Raw genomic sequence first — 11,643 nt, forward strand, 5'->3', positions numbered from 1 at the left:
AAGATGCTTTTGATCCTGTATTCATTAAAACCTGATCCTGCTGCTTCCCACCAGCCCTAATGGTCTGTGAAATGATTTTCCTTTCTCTAAGATGCTGTTAACTCTGCCAGCACCTGCAGAGCGGAGGAGCCCAGAACATTGTCACAAGTCCTCCCGTTTATCCAAACCAGCTTCTGCTCCACAAACGAGGATTCATCTTCAGTGTCATCCCAACAGCCTTCCTTAGGGGAGACGTGGGAACGGGCGGCAAGCGCCTGTAAAGGTTTTTATCACTGTTCTTCTCCCCTTCTGCAGGTACAGGGAGATAATTGGACAGAAGCCTTGAACACTGAGGGTAAGATTTGCTCTGTGCAACAGAGATGAGAGAAGGAACGAGCAGAGAGGGCTCCAACAGCTGAAAAACAAGAGAAAGAGAAAGAGAAAAAGAGGCAGAAAAAGGAAGCAAATCCAGTAAGGAAAAAGTAGGGACCAATGAAGAGAAGCGATGTAGTAAAGGGAGAATGTAAAGCACATTTGTTGGTCTGCACCTTGCAGGGAATAACAACAGCAAAGGGAAAGGCAGGATTTTTAAGGTATCCACAAGGAGGTTTTCAATTACTCAGCAGTGGAATTCCTGACCAAGTGACAGCTTGGTCTTGGTCTGGTTTTTAGTGCTGGTGGAAGGGGATGTGTACGTTTGACACCATGATAAAGGTTAACATTAGCTGTCAATATGCTCTTGGTTGCTCAAATTCTAGTGAGGATTGTGCCTTAAATCCTGCTGCTCCAGAACATCCTTACACAACTGAAGAGCTTAAGTGGAGCTCATCAGTTCTTTGGGTTTGCCTTCTCATTAGCAGTGTGCTGCAAGGACCATTATGGCATCAAGTTGCTGCAACCCAAACGGCAGTAATGAGTATCCAGGTGTTTCGTTCCACTGAAGATGCACTCAGCTGTTGCATAGACAATTGTTTTCTACACCATGTTTCCATAGCCAAGCACTCAGTAGCCATGAAAAAAGCCAAAAGCAGGGTTGGCCATGCAGTATTTCAGCCCTGCACCCTGTAGTCTTTGAGTGTGTGATCATATGCTCTTCAATCAGTGTTCCTCACGTTGTTTCATGCTCCCAGCTCCCTACCTCATCCCTCCAGAACTTCTAATTCAGCAGGGTTTTCCTACCAAAAGTAGGAGCCTCAAAGATCATTGGTTGAGAATTCCAGAATTTACAGAGCTGCTTCTTTAACTGGACTGTGCTGTCCCACGGTACAAGGGCCTGGAGCAGCTCCTGTATGGAGCCAGACTGAGAACACAGGGGCTGTTCAGCCTGGAGAAGAGAAGCTGCGTGGAGACCTCAGAGCAGCTTCCAGTGTCTGCAGGGGGCTACAAGGATGCTGGAGAGGGGCTCTTCCTCAGGGACTGTAGGAACTGGAGGAGCTTTAAGGTCCCTTCCAACACAAACCAGTCTGGGATTGTACGATTCCATGACAGCAGGGTGGAACTGGATGGTCCCACACTAATCTGTGAGCCCTTTCTGTGGCTGGGTAAATCTATGGCTCGTGCAAGGAGCTGTTGCAGCCTGGGGGCTCCCAAGGTTTCTGTAACTTGCACTTCCTCAAATACTTCCTGGCTGCAGGAACACTTCACTTCCTGCCAGGGGTTTCCTCAGTTATCAGGTAACGGGGTCTTGCTGCTTACAACTATCACTGCAGCTCTTGCCCAGTGCCTCGGGGAGCGTAACGCGAACGTGGTCCTGCGATGCAGAGGGAGAGGAAAGACGCCAGGGAGAACGAGGCTGACGGCAAAGCCAGGCACTGCAGTGCCCAACCTGCTGCATCTCGGGCCTCGTTCTCTGGTCGCGGTGGTGGTTCAGCTGTGCTTTGGGTGTGCAGGGCCCAGTTTCACAGCTCCCCAGGGGAGCACTCTGTCTGCAGCTCCGGTGTAGCTGCTCAGCCGCACAGAAACCCCAGAGGAACACCGGAGGTTATGGGCTTGCCAGCAGGTCCCAGAGCAGGGGCAGAATCTGCTCATCCAGATTGGTGCTGCCTCAATCCTGAGACAAGGACTTCGTTAGACCAGGAGTTAGAGCTAACGCTGAGTGAATGAGAGCTCTCAACCTTGGCAGGAAGGGACACTCCAGCTCTGAGAATGAACTGAATCAGAGCAGGCTGCAAATTCAGCTTGAAATCAGCCTGAGCCCCTCAAAGCTGCTAAGGAATAAGGCAGCCTTTGCCTCGAAAGCAGTTTGCAAGCTTCTAAGAAGTGATTTTGAGCAGTTTAACAAATGAATATCAAGCAGTTTTGCTTCCAGAGGATATAAACTCAACTGGATCCTGTCTCCAGCTCTGCAGAAACTGGAGGCAATGATCCCTGCTGTTCGAGTGCACTTGGGAGGGCTGAGGGTTTTATTGCCTTGTAATGTTTAATTTTAGCTGGGAAGCAGTCCTTTGGAGGACAGATTGCTGCTGTCATTACAGATGGGTCTGGTGTTCACCCTACTGGTGTTCCAGGGCCACTGCGAGACTCCTTAGTGCTGGCTTTAAATACGAAGGGGAAATGCCAACAACATTTGATTACAAAGCACGGATGCTGCTCCCACCTGCACAGCACCGAATCACTGCAAAGACCATGATGGAAATCTGTCCCCCAAATTACATGCACCTATTGGAACAGTTCACTTCTTTCCCATTTCCCAGTTTCAAACAAGCTGAAGACTCCCATTCCAAGAGATGGAAGTTTCTGTGACTGACCTGGCTTCATTCTTCAGTGTCTGGTCTGTGCTACTAGAGCCGTCCTTGGGAACACCCAGTGCTGCACATTGGTGCTGCTCTTGGAGTAAGTGCAGACCCAGTAAAGGACCTGAGCCTGCTTCCCTGACCCTGGCAGGCCAAACTCTGCTGAAGGAGTCAGCGTTTCAGCAGGTTCTGGGTATGAAATCCCTGCTGCTCCTGAACAGTTCTGGTCTTCTCTGTTAAAGGAGGTGAATTGCTCCTGAAAGCTTCAGGAAGAGGCCGTGAACTTCCCAAAGCGACTGAACGGTGATGATGAGGAGGGTTTTAAAAGCATTCATGGAATCCCAGCCTGGTTTGGGTTGGAAGGGACCTTAAAACTCCTCCAGCTCCAACCCCTCTGCCACGGGCAGGGACCCCTTCCACTGGAGCAGCTTGCTCCAAGCCCCTGTGTCCAACCTGGCCTTGAACACTGCCAGGGATGGGGCAGCCACAGCTTCTCTGGGCACCCTGTGCCAGCGCCTCAGCACCCTCACAGGGAAGAGCTTCTGCCTCAGAGCTCATCTCCGTCTCCCCTCTGGCAGGTTCAAGCCATTCCCCTTGCCCTGTCCCTACAGGCCCTTGCCCAAAGCCCCTCTCCAGGTTTCCTGCAGCCCCTTGAGGCACCAGAAGGCTCAATCAGCTCCCTCATCCTGTGCGCTCTGTAAGCATTTGGGGTCTTAACTCCCGCTGATGGCATTGCCGGAGCTCAGAGGCGAGGAAGATGGAAGCAGGAGGAAGGCAGCTGCCCAGCTCCCCCCGGCTGCCACGTCTCAGCTGGGGAACAAAACCTCACCTCAGCTGATGCCGCCGCGCTGCTGCTGGCGGGGCCCCAGGCACGGGCACTGCAGCAAGGCAGGAGCACAGCGTTCAGTGCTGGCGCTTCCCAGCCCCTGGAGCCGGCGGGAGCTGACCGGGCTCCCGGGAGGATTCTGCCCCAAGCGGTGGTGGCAGTGGAGCTGCTGTGCGGCACCGCCTGCCCGAGCCACCTGCGGACACGGGGACCCGCGGCTCTGCGCCTACTGGAGCTGGGTGCTCTGCCGGCGGCCCCAGCATCGGGACGTGGAGCTGCTGGAGAAAGGCCAGAGGAGACCACGGGGATGCTCAGGGGCTGGAGCAGCTCCCATGCGGAGCCAGGCTGAGAACACTGGGGCTGCTCTGCCTGGAGAGGAGAAGCTGTGGCTGCCCCATCCCTGGCAGTGCTCAAGGCCAGGTTGGACACAGGGGCTCAGAGCACCCTGCTCCAGTGGAAGGGGTCCCTGCCCGTGGCAGGGGTTGGAGCTGGAGGAGCTTTCAGGTCCCTTCCAACCCAAACCATTGTCTTTGTAATGAAGGCCATTGTGCAGAAGAGCTGGTGACTGTCCGAAAGCCCCGAGGGACTTGGCTCCAACGTGGTCTCTGCTGATGGCCAGAAAGAATTAAGCAGAATAAAACCAGGTGATGCTTTCCAGGTGATGCTTTTGCTGTACCTCAGAGGCCCTGCAGGGACAGGGAGGGCACTGATTGGAGAGGAGCTGCTTTGTTTGCTGGTTTTCTCCTTGCCTGTCTTGAAGAGGATTGAAATCAGGCTTCCCCCTGCTGGTAACTGCCTGAGTCATGGCCGGGCTCGGGGCTGGGACTCTGCAGCCAGCAGAAAGCAGAAGGAAGCTGGAAACTCTTTATAGCTTCTCAGCCTGACCTCTGTGCCGCGCACTCGCAGGGCTTTGTCTAAGACACTTGGACATTAATCTGTGACTCAGCTGCTTGCCCTCCGTCCTCTGCCCACAGAAAGCTCGCTCACATCTGCCACGGAAGGAGCAAACCACGAGCACTCCCTTTGATAGCTCCTTGGCAAGGCAGCCCAAGCCCAGCACATGACACAGGGAGCGCTCAAAGCGGCCACCAGCTCCACCTCGGCTGCAAAGGGCAACGTTTGACCCCGTACAAAACCTGTCTGGTGGGCAGATTCCATCATTAGCACCCAAACCTCCTGCTTGGAGCTGCAGGAACGGAGAGGTCGAGCCCCCAGCACTAAAAGGAGCAAAATAAACCCTGATTTAAGTCCCTTTGCACCCTTCCGATTAAGTGGAGAATGTCTGAACCCAGCAGAGACACAAAGCAAGTGACAGCAGAAGGGCTGAAGCCCCACCTGCTGCGGGAGAGCCTGGGCACTGCTCGCATCCCCTGCGGGCTCTAAGCTGCTGATGCTGCACATACCCCTCTAGGACTCTTCCTCCTTTGAATAAACAAAGTCAGAGCTGGCAGCAGGAGCTGAGGATCCTTTGCACAGCCTGGAGGTGAGGCAGCATCTACATGAACGAGGGGAAGTTCTGCCAACACTCTGTACGTTGCTCGTCTCTTACTCGAGGACAGAACCTTCCCTGACACTCCCCCCAGTTCAAGCACTGCTTCTGAAGACCCTTGTGCCATCAAACATCCTCATTCCTCTGCAAAAGGTGCGTAGAAGAGGAGCTTCCATTCCCAACAGGAGGAAGTAACTCAGAGGACGAAGCCTGGACCGCATCCTCACCCAGCTCCCCTGGCCTTTACCTGCCTCCAGCTCCGGCATGCGCCAGAAGGCACCGGGCACGCGGTACCCAGGCTGTCAGGGGCAGAGGCGCTGCTGCAGGCTCCTGGCAGCTCCGAGCTGGGGCCCTGCTCCGTGGCAGCTCCGAGCTGGGGCCCTGCTCCGTGGCAGCTCCGAGCTGGGGCTCTGCTCCGTGGCAGCTCCGAGCTGGGGCTCTGCTCTGCGGCAGCTCCGAGCTGGGGCCCTGCTCTGTGGCAGCTCCGAGCTGGGGCCCTGCTCTGTGGCAGCTCCGAGCTGGGGCTCTGCTCTGTGGCAGCTCCGAGCTGGGGCCCTGCTCTGTGGCAGCTCCTCACTGTGGGCAGGGAAAGCCGGCGCTGATGGGACAAGAGGTCCCTGCCTCGCTCCTGGAGCCCCCCGGCCCCGCAGTACCTGAGGTGTGCAGGGAAGGCAGTGCTGGCCAAGCACAGCCCCAGGCTCCCGGCTCCGGGTACAGGCGCTGGCTTTGGTTGCAGAAATCCTCATTGACCAAGTCAGAGGTGGGGCAAGAACCGAGCTGAAGCAACACCAGGAACGGGCTTCGGAGCTAAAGTGGGTCAAGGGAGCCTGCAGCAGTCGGGAGAGAGAAAATCTCCTTTCTTTTCCTTGTTCCTGGCAGAGGAGCTGCAAATCTGTGCTCTGAATGCAGACAGGGCGAGGGTGTTGGAAAAGACAGACCTCGGCTTAGAAAACACCCAGGGAAGCTCCCAGCTGCAGCGTGGGGAAGGGCACAGACCTGAGCCTGCGAGCAGGAGCTCTGCAGAAAGGGGGGGGCTGCTTCACAAGGAATCACAAAGTCTTGGTCTGGGCTTTGGTTGGTTTTGGTTACAGATGTGGTTTCTGCTCGAGCTGCACCAGGAAGAGCAGTCTCTGTGCTCTATGTGCACAGGGCCGGGGAGCCGGGTCTGCCCCTGCAGGCTTCTCACCACTGAGAACGTGTTTGTTTGCTGCTGATCGCTTGATCTTTAGGACAAGGTCAGCCAGCAAAGAGGGGAAGGTGGCAGAGGGAAACCCTCCATAACCTGGGGTTTAATCCTGCCGGGAGCGAGCAGTTTGGCTAGAAGAGATTCAGTGAAAACCAAACTGGAGGCCAAAAGAAACTGGAGAGGTGGGGGGAGCAGGGGGTGGAGAGACAGAGACAACAGCAGGGAGCTCAGGATCCCATCTGGAGGGGCAAGGGGCCAAAGCCACCGAGCAGATGGAGCCCAAGTGGCAGCTGTGAGGAAGGTGTCAAGTGCTCTGCGGAGGATCCTGCTCTAAAGGCATGGCTGGGACAGCTCCTCCCCACACCGCACTCATCCGGATGGTGCTTCATTAGCAAGGGCCCTCTCCAGATCTAGAAGCTGTTGTCAAACCCCCTGGGCATGGGGATAAGCAGCAGAGGGTTCTGTCCCCCAGCAGTGGGGGGCCCCACTGGTTAAACTGGGTTCCTGTTAACTTCTACATACACCAAGAGCTGCTTCTGCTCCAGAAGGGCTCAGTGAAGGATTTAATGCATCTCCGTGGCTGTGCTTCATGGAAGAACACCCAGCAGCTGCTCCAGCAGCTCCACACCAGAACCATCACCCAATCCATCAGAAGAGGGGGCCGTCTTCAACACAGGCCTTTAATGCAGGCACCCTTCCAGACCACACCAAGAAGCTATGAGGGCTCTGGGAGCTGCCAGAATCCTGGAATCAAGGCTCGGGAGAGGTGGCCACGGTCTCTTTTTCTTTAATAAAGATATGGAGGCGGGGTTTTCCCTGTTAAGGCAAGGACTGCATCCTGCTGCGGGGAGCTGGGGGCGCAGCTTCGATTACAGAGACAGAACAAAGGCAGCTCAACCACAACCAGAACGGAACTGTTACACTCGGAGGACAATTCTGAATCACGAACCCGAACAGGAGCCAGAGCCAAGCTCCTCCTGGCTCCCGTCCTGAGCCCGGGGCAGAACCGACTCTGAGGTACAAGACAATAAATTAAAAGTCCACCCCAAGGGCAGAGATCGCCCTCTCCTCAATGCGACGTCTTCTTCACTCCCTTCCCAAACCTGGCATCAAGTCCGAGGCCTGCAAAGAAGAGAAAACAACCCCTGAACCATGGAATGGTTTGGGATGCAAGGACCTTGAGATCCTCCAGCTCCAACCCCTGCCACGGGCAGGGACCCCTTCCACTAGAGCAGCTTGCTCCAAGCCCCTGTGTCCAACCTGGCCTTGAACACTGCCAGGGATGGGGCAGCCACAGCTTCTCTGGGCACCCTGTGCCAGCACCTCAGCACCCTCACAGGGAAGAGCTTCTGCCTTAGATCTAACCTGAACTTCCCCTGGTTCATTACCCCTTGTGCTGTCACTGCAGTCCCTGATGAAGGTCCCTCCCCAGCATCCCTGTAGGTCCCACGGACCCTCCACCAAGCAGCTTCTCATACACCCAGCTCTGCTTTAGACCAGCGTCCTCTGTTGGCTCTGCCCTCACTGCACCCCATCGCTTTCAGCTCAGGTCAGGGCTTTGCTCTCCAGACTTACCCAAGAACACGAGGACCGTCCCCACCCACTGCATGGAGCTGATGGGGTTGGCAAAGAGGATGACGGATGCTAAGATGGTGAAGAACTTGCGGGTTGTGGTGATGATGGAACATGTCAGAGGGCCGAAGTACACCACGGTCATGAAAATGAAGCTCTGTAAGAGGCAGAGAGATGCCTGTTGTCAATGGGAGCAGGGAAAGTACAACAGAGATCATGCTTTCAGGTGAGAACCACTGAGCCAGAGCTGAGTCTTATTTCAAATCTTGATTATTTGGGTACAAACTCAAACTGGTTTCACACTGAAGGAGCCAGGACAGAACACGAGCACTACCCACAGCATCCGAACGGGAGGCAGCCCTTCCTGCCCATCTCCCAGCTGGGCAAACACAGAGAATCCCAGCCTGGCTTGGGTTGGAAGGGACCTTAAAGCTCATCCAGCCCCAAGCCCTGCGCAGCAGAGGGGCAGGATCCCCTCCCTCACCTGCTGCTCAGGCTCTGGGGGTGCAGCCCAGCACACAGGGGGGTTCCATCCCCATGAAGCCTGGGGCCCAAGGGAGGTGAATTTACCTGACCCAGAGCACTGGTGAGGCCAAAGAGCAGGATGTTGTAAATGACGCTGGGAAATCGCTCTGTGAAGCTCAGGAACTCCCAGAGCTCCCCAGTGAACAGAATGCCTGGAACAAAGATCCAACCTGAGAAGCCAGAATCCTGAGCCCAGAGGCAGCCCCAGGAGCCACGGCCCCCGTGGTGCACAACAGGAGCTACTGATGGTGAGGACTAAATCCCAACACAGTGAAGAAAAAGCCACCACATCCTTGGCTCCTGAATGAAGCCATCACTGAAGCGCACATTCAGCTCTCCCAGAGCAGCTCCAGCAGTGCCCCCAGGAGCTGCTCCTCCCTGTGTGGGGCTGGAAGCTGCACTGATGCCGCTTCTCTGCTCGGCAATGGGGTAGGAACCGAGGTGGAGCCAGCGCTGGACCGCTGCGCTCTGCAGGGGGCGATGCCCTCTGGTGGCTATGAGCAGAGCTGCACGGAACAGCCCAGGCTCCGCAGCCAACCCAACCAACCCCAAGTGCTTCGTGAAGGGCTTCGTAAAGGGGGTTCCAGCCCCGCTGCTGGAGCTCGGCCGCTGCCGCTGGGCAGGCTCTGGGCGAGGAGGATTCTGCAGCGCGCTCCTTACCAGCCCCCAGGAACAAGGTAGACCAGAGGTTAACGTTCAGCATCATGTGGTTGGAACCCGTCTGGTAGTGAGCTCTCATGTGGTCCTGAGACACTCCAGTGAGCCCGTCCAGGGTCAGTGACAGCAGCTGAGGGAAGATAAGAGGCAGCGAAGGAACCCTCCCTCTTTATCCCTTCTCCAGGAGGAAAACCTTGACCATTGCCCAGCTTTTACATCCCAATCACCCACTGAACAGCAACGCGTGGCCTCAAACCAGAGGCCAGGAGGGGTGCAAATGCTCTCGCCCTGATCTCATTCCATGGCTCTGGAGCACTCCCCTCAACCCCAGTGTCCTCCTGCAGACGCGTTTCCACATCACCTCATGGACGTGCTCGAGGTCCAAAGGACACGGCCTTATCTGTGCTGTGCCTGCTCCTTCTCAGCCCTGCTGTGGACTCACCAGGAGGAGCTCTCCGTAGCCAAAGACATGCTCCTCGCTCCCAGCCGCCCTCTTTGGCTTGTACAGGAAGAGGGCGACGCCGGCCACAATCAGGAGGACGCAGAAGTACTTGGCTGGGGGGTACCTCTTCCGCAGCAAAGTCACTCCTAAAAGCATGACTGGAAAGAGGAGAGGTCACAAGGTGCTGCCCAGCCCTCGCAGGGGAGCCCAACCCACAGCTAAAGCAGGGTCTGCTCTGCCCGTGCTGGAGCTATGAGGAAGGGAGGAGCTGTTTTGGTGGGTGAGGTCCTGGTTAAGGGTACCATAAGGGTACCAGAGCCCCCCCCCCCCTGCCCCCGAGTGTACAAATTGAAATGTGAAGCTTCTTTACCTGGAATGGGCTTACAAGATTTGCCAAGGACCTGTGAAAGAAGGACAGGGTCAAACACCCGCAGAGCATCCTCTGGAGATGGGGGCAGCAGGAAGGTGACTGCACAGGATGCACCCCTACAGAACACACAAGGTGCTTCAAAGAGGCATCACCCCCCCCCCCCCTCCCCACGGAGCCACTGCTGCATGAGCGGTGCCAGGCACCACCTCGAGCCCTCCAGCAGCAAATTCCCACCGTTTCCAGGGGCTGCTTTCCCTGTCTGAGCTCTCCAGGTCTCTGCTGACTGAAACACAGCGAGCCCGGCCCAGAACCCCCCGATGGCCCCGCGCCGCACCTGTGTGGGGTAACTGACGAACTGCAGAGCCGAGTTGCTGGACACCATTGCGCCCAGGTAGGAGAGGGAGCAGGCGGCGTAGAGCCAGCTGCGGGTGCGATCCACTTTGACAGCGTCGAATACATAGATCACTGCGGGGGGGCGGAGAGGGGGGGTGAGAGAAACACCAGGAAACACCTCAGGGAACCCCGGACTGGTTTGGGTTGAAGGGACCTCAAAGCTCTTCCAGCTCCAACCCCTGCCACTGGCAGGGACACCTTCCACTGGAGCAGCTTGCTCCAAGCCCCTGTGTCCAACCTGGCCTTGAACACTGCCAGGGATGGGGCAGCCACAGCTTCTCTGGGCACCCTGTGCCAGCGCCTCAGCACCCTCACAGGGAAGAGCTTCTGCCTGAGAGCTCAGCTCAGCCTCCCCTGTATCCGGCTGGAGCCGTTCCCCTTGCCCCGTCCCCGCAGGCCCCCATGAGCGGCCCCTCACCCGTTACGAGCACCCCCGGGCCCCACTCACGGAGCTTGGCGAAGGCCGCGTTCACCACGCACTGGATGAACACGAGCGTCAGCGCGAACCGGAACCTCTCCTGCTTCGCGCCCTCCCCGTACCGGCCGCGCGTGCTGCAAGAGCGGAACAGGCGTCAGGCGGCGCCGGGCCGGGCGCAGCCCCGGCCCCCTCCCCGCTCACATGCTCTCCTGCAGGATGCCGTAGTAGAAGTAGCAGGCGAAGACGCCGAGGCAGCAGACGGGGAGGCGGAGCCGCTCCGGCAGGGCCAGGGCCGCTCCCGCGCCCATCTCCGCCGCGGGGCCGCTCAGCGCCGGCGCCACGTCCAGGACCGCATCGCGCAGCCCGCCCGGAGCCGCCGGCCTCATACGCCCGGCCCGCGCCCGCCCGCGCCGCAGGACCCGCCCGCGCCTGCCCGCAGCACTGCCGGGCCCGCCGCGGGGCAGAGAGGGGAGCGGGCGGCGCCGGGGCCGGGCGGGGCCGGGCGGAAGGGACAGGCCGGGGCCTGCCGGGGCCTGCCCGGGACCGCGGCTCGGCCGCGCACCCCTCCGCCGGGCACCCCTCGGGGCAGGCGGCGCCGGGGACAGCCCCGGGCTTGGGGCCTTCTCTGAGTGCGGCCCTCGCGTGACGTAACACGATGTGGCGCGCGAGGATTGGCTGTGAGCCAGTGGGCGGAACTAACGGAGCCGTTGCGGGCGGTGCGACTCTGACAGAGCGTACGCATGCGCAACGAGGGTTGCTGCCTCTTCCTCCGCGGTCCTAATGCCCGCCCCACCCGGCGGCCCCGGGCTCCGCTGGTAACGGAGGGAAGCGGCACAGAGGGGTTTTAATGCCTCAAGTGTTTATTTCGATCTCTGCCCCCGCCGTTAAGCTCTACAAACACAAACCCGAAATAGACTTCAAGGAGCTGCAAAAATAGTGTCTTTGGAAACGTCTGACATGAGATACAGGCAGAGGCGGCCCCGCTCATCCCCAGCGCCCACACGCGTGGTTCCAAAGGGTCTGAGCAGCCCTGCTGCCATGGGCCACCCCCCAG

General features: G+C 58.0%; 1 protein-coding gene and 1 long non-coding RNA gene across 3 annotated transcripts in view; one reads left to right on the top strand and one right to left on the bottom strand.

Moving 5' to 3' along the window:
- LOC133281849 (uncharacterized) overlaps window positions 1-755 on the top strand; it is a 7,222-nt gene extending 6,467 nt beyond the window's left edge. The window contains exon 3 of the long non-coding RNA XR_009747587.1: window positions 295-755. This is a non-coding gene — a long non-coding RNA (uncharacterized LOC133281849). The remainder of the gene's footprint in view (window positions 1-294) is intronic.
- A 6,350-nt stretch (window positions 756-7,105) lies between these two features.
- Window positions 7,106-10,912, bottom strand: SLC35B1 (solute carrier family 35 member B1). 2 transcript variants are annotated; one of them, XM_061477548.1, is made up of 9 exons: window positions 10,791-10,912; window positions 10,620-10,723; window positions 10,113-10,243; window positions 9,779-9,809; window positions 9,409-9,566; window positions 8,970-9,096; window positions 8,355-8,461; window positions 7,788-7,941; window positions 7,106-7,334 (listed from the first exon to the last, which is right to left on the bottom strand). In XM_061477548.1, the coding sequence occupies exons 1-9, from the start codon at window positions 10,895-10,897 to the stop codon at window positions 7,282-7,284; spliced, it is 972 nt and encodes a 323-aa protein (XP_061333532.1). In that variant the 5' UTR covers window positions 10,898-10,912; the 3' UTR covers window positions 7,106-7,281. The 2 variants fall into 2 exon arrangements, with proteins under 2 accessions (XP_061333532.1, XP_061333533.1); XM_061477549.1 differs by lacking the exon at window positions 10,791-10,912 and having other exon boundaries at window positions 10,652-10,723.
- Window positions 10,913-11,643: the final 731 nt, after the last annotated feature.

This window comes from Pezoporus flaviventris, unplaced genomic scaffold, assembly GCF_033815535.1.
Source record: "Pezoporus flaviventris isolate CSIRO_AGI_PZ_B2104156 unplaced genomic scaffold, CSIRO_AGI_Pfla_v1 ptg000107l, whole genome shotgun sequence".
Taxonomy (NCBI): domain Eukaryota; kingdom Metazoa; phylum Chordata; class Aves; order Psittaciformes; family Psittacidae; genus Pezoporus; species Pezoporus flaviventris.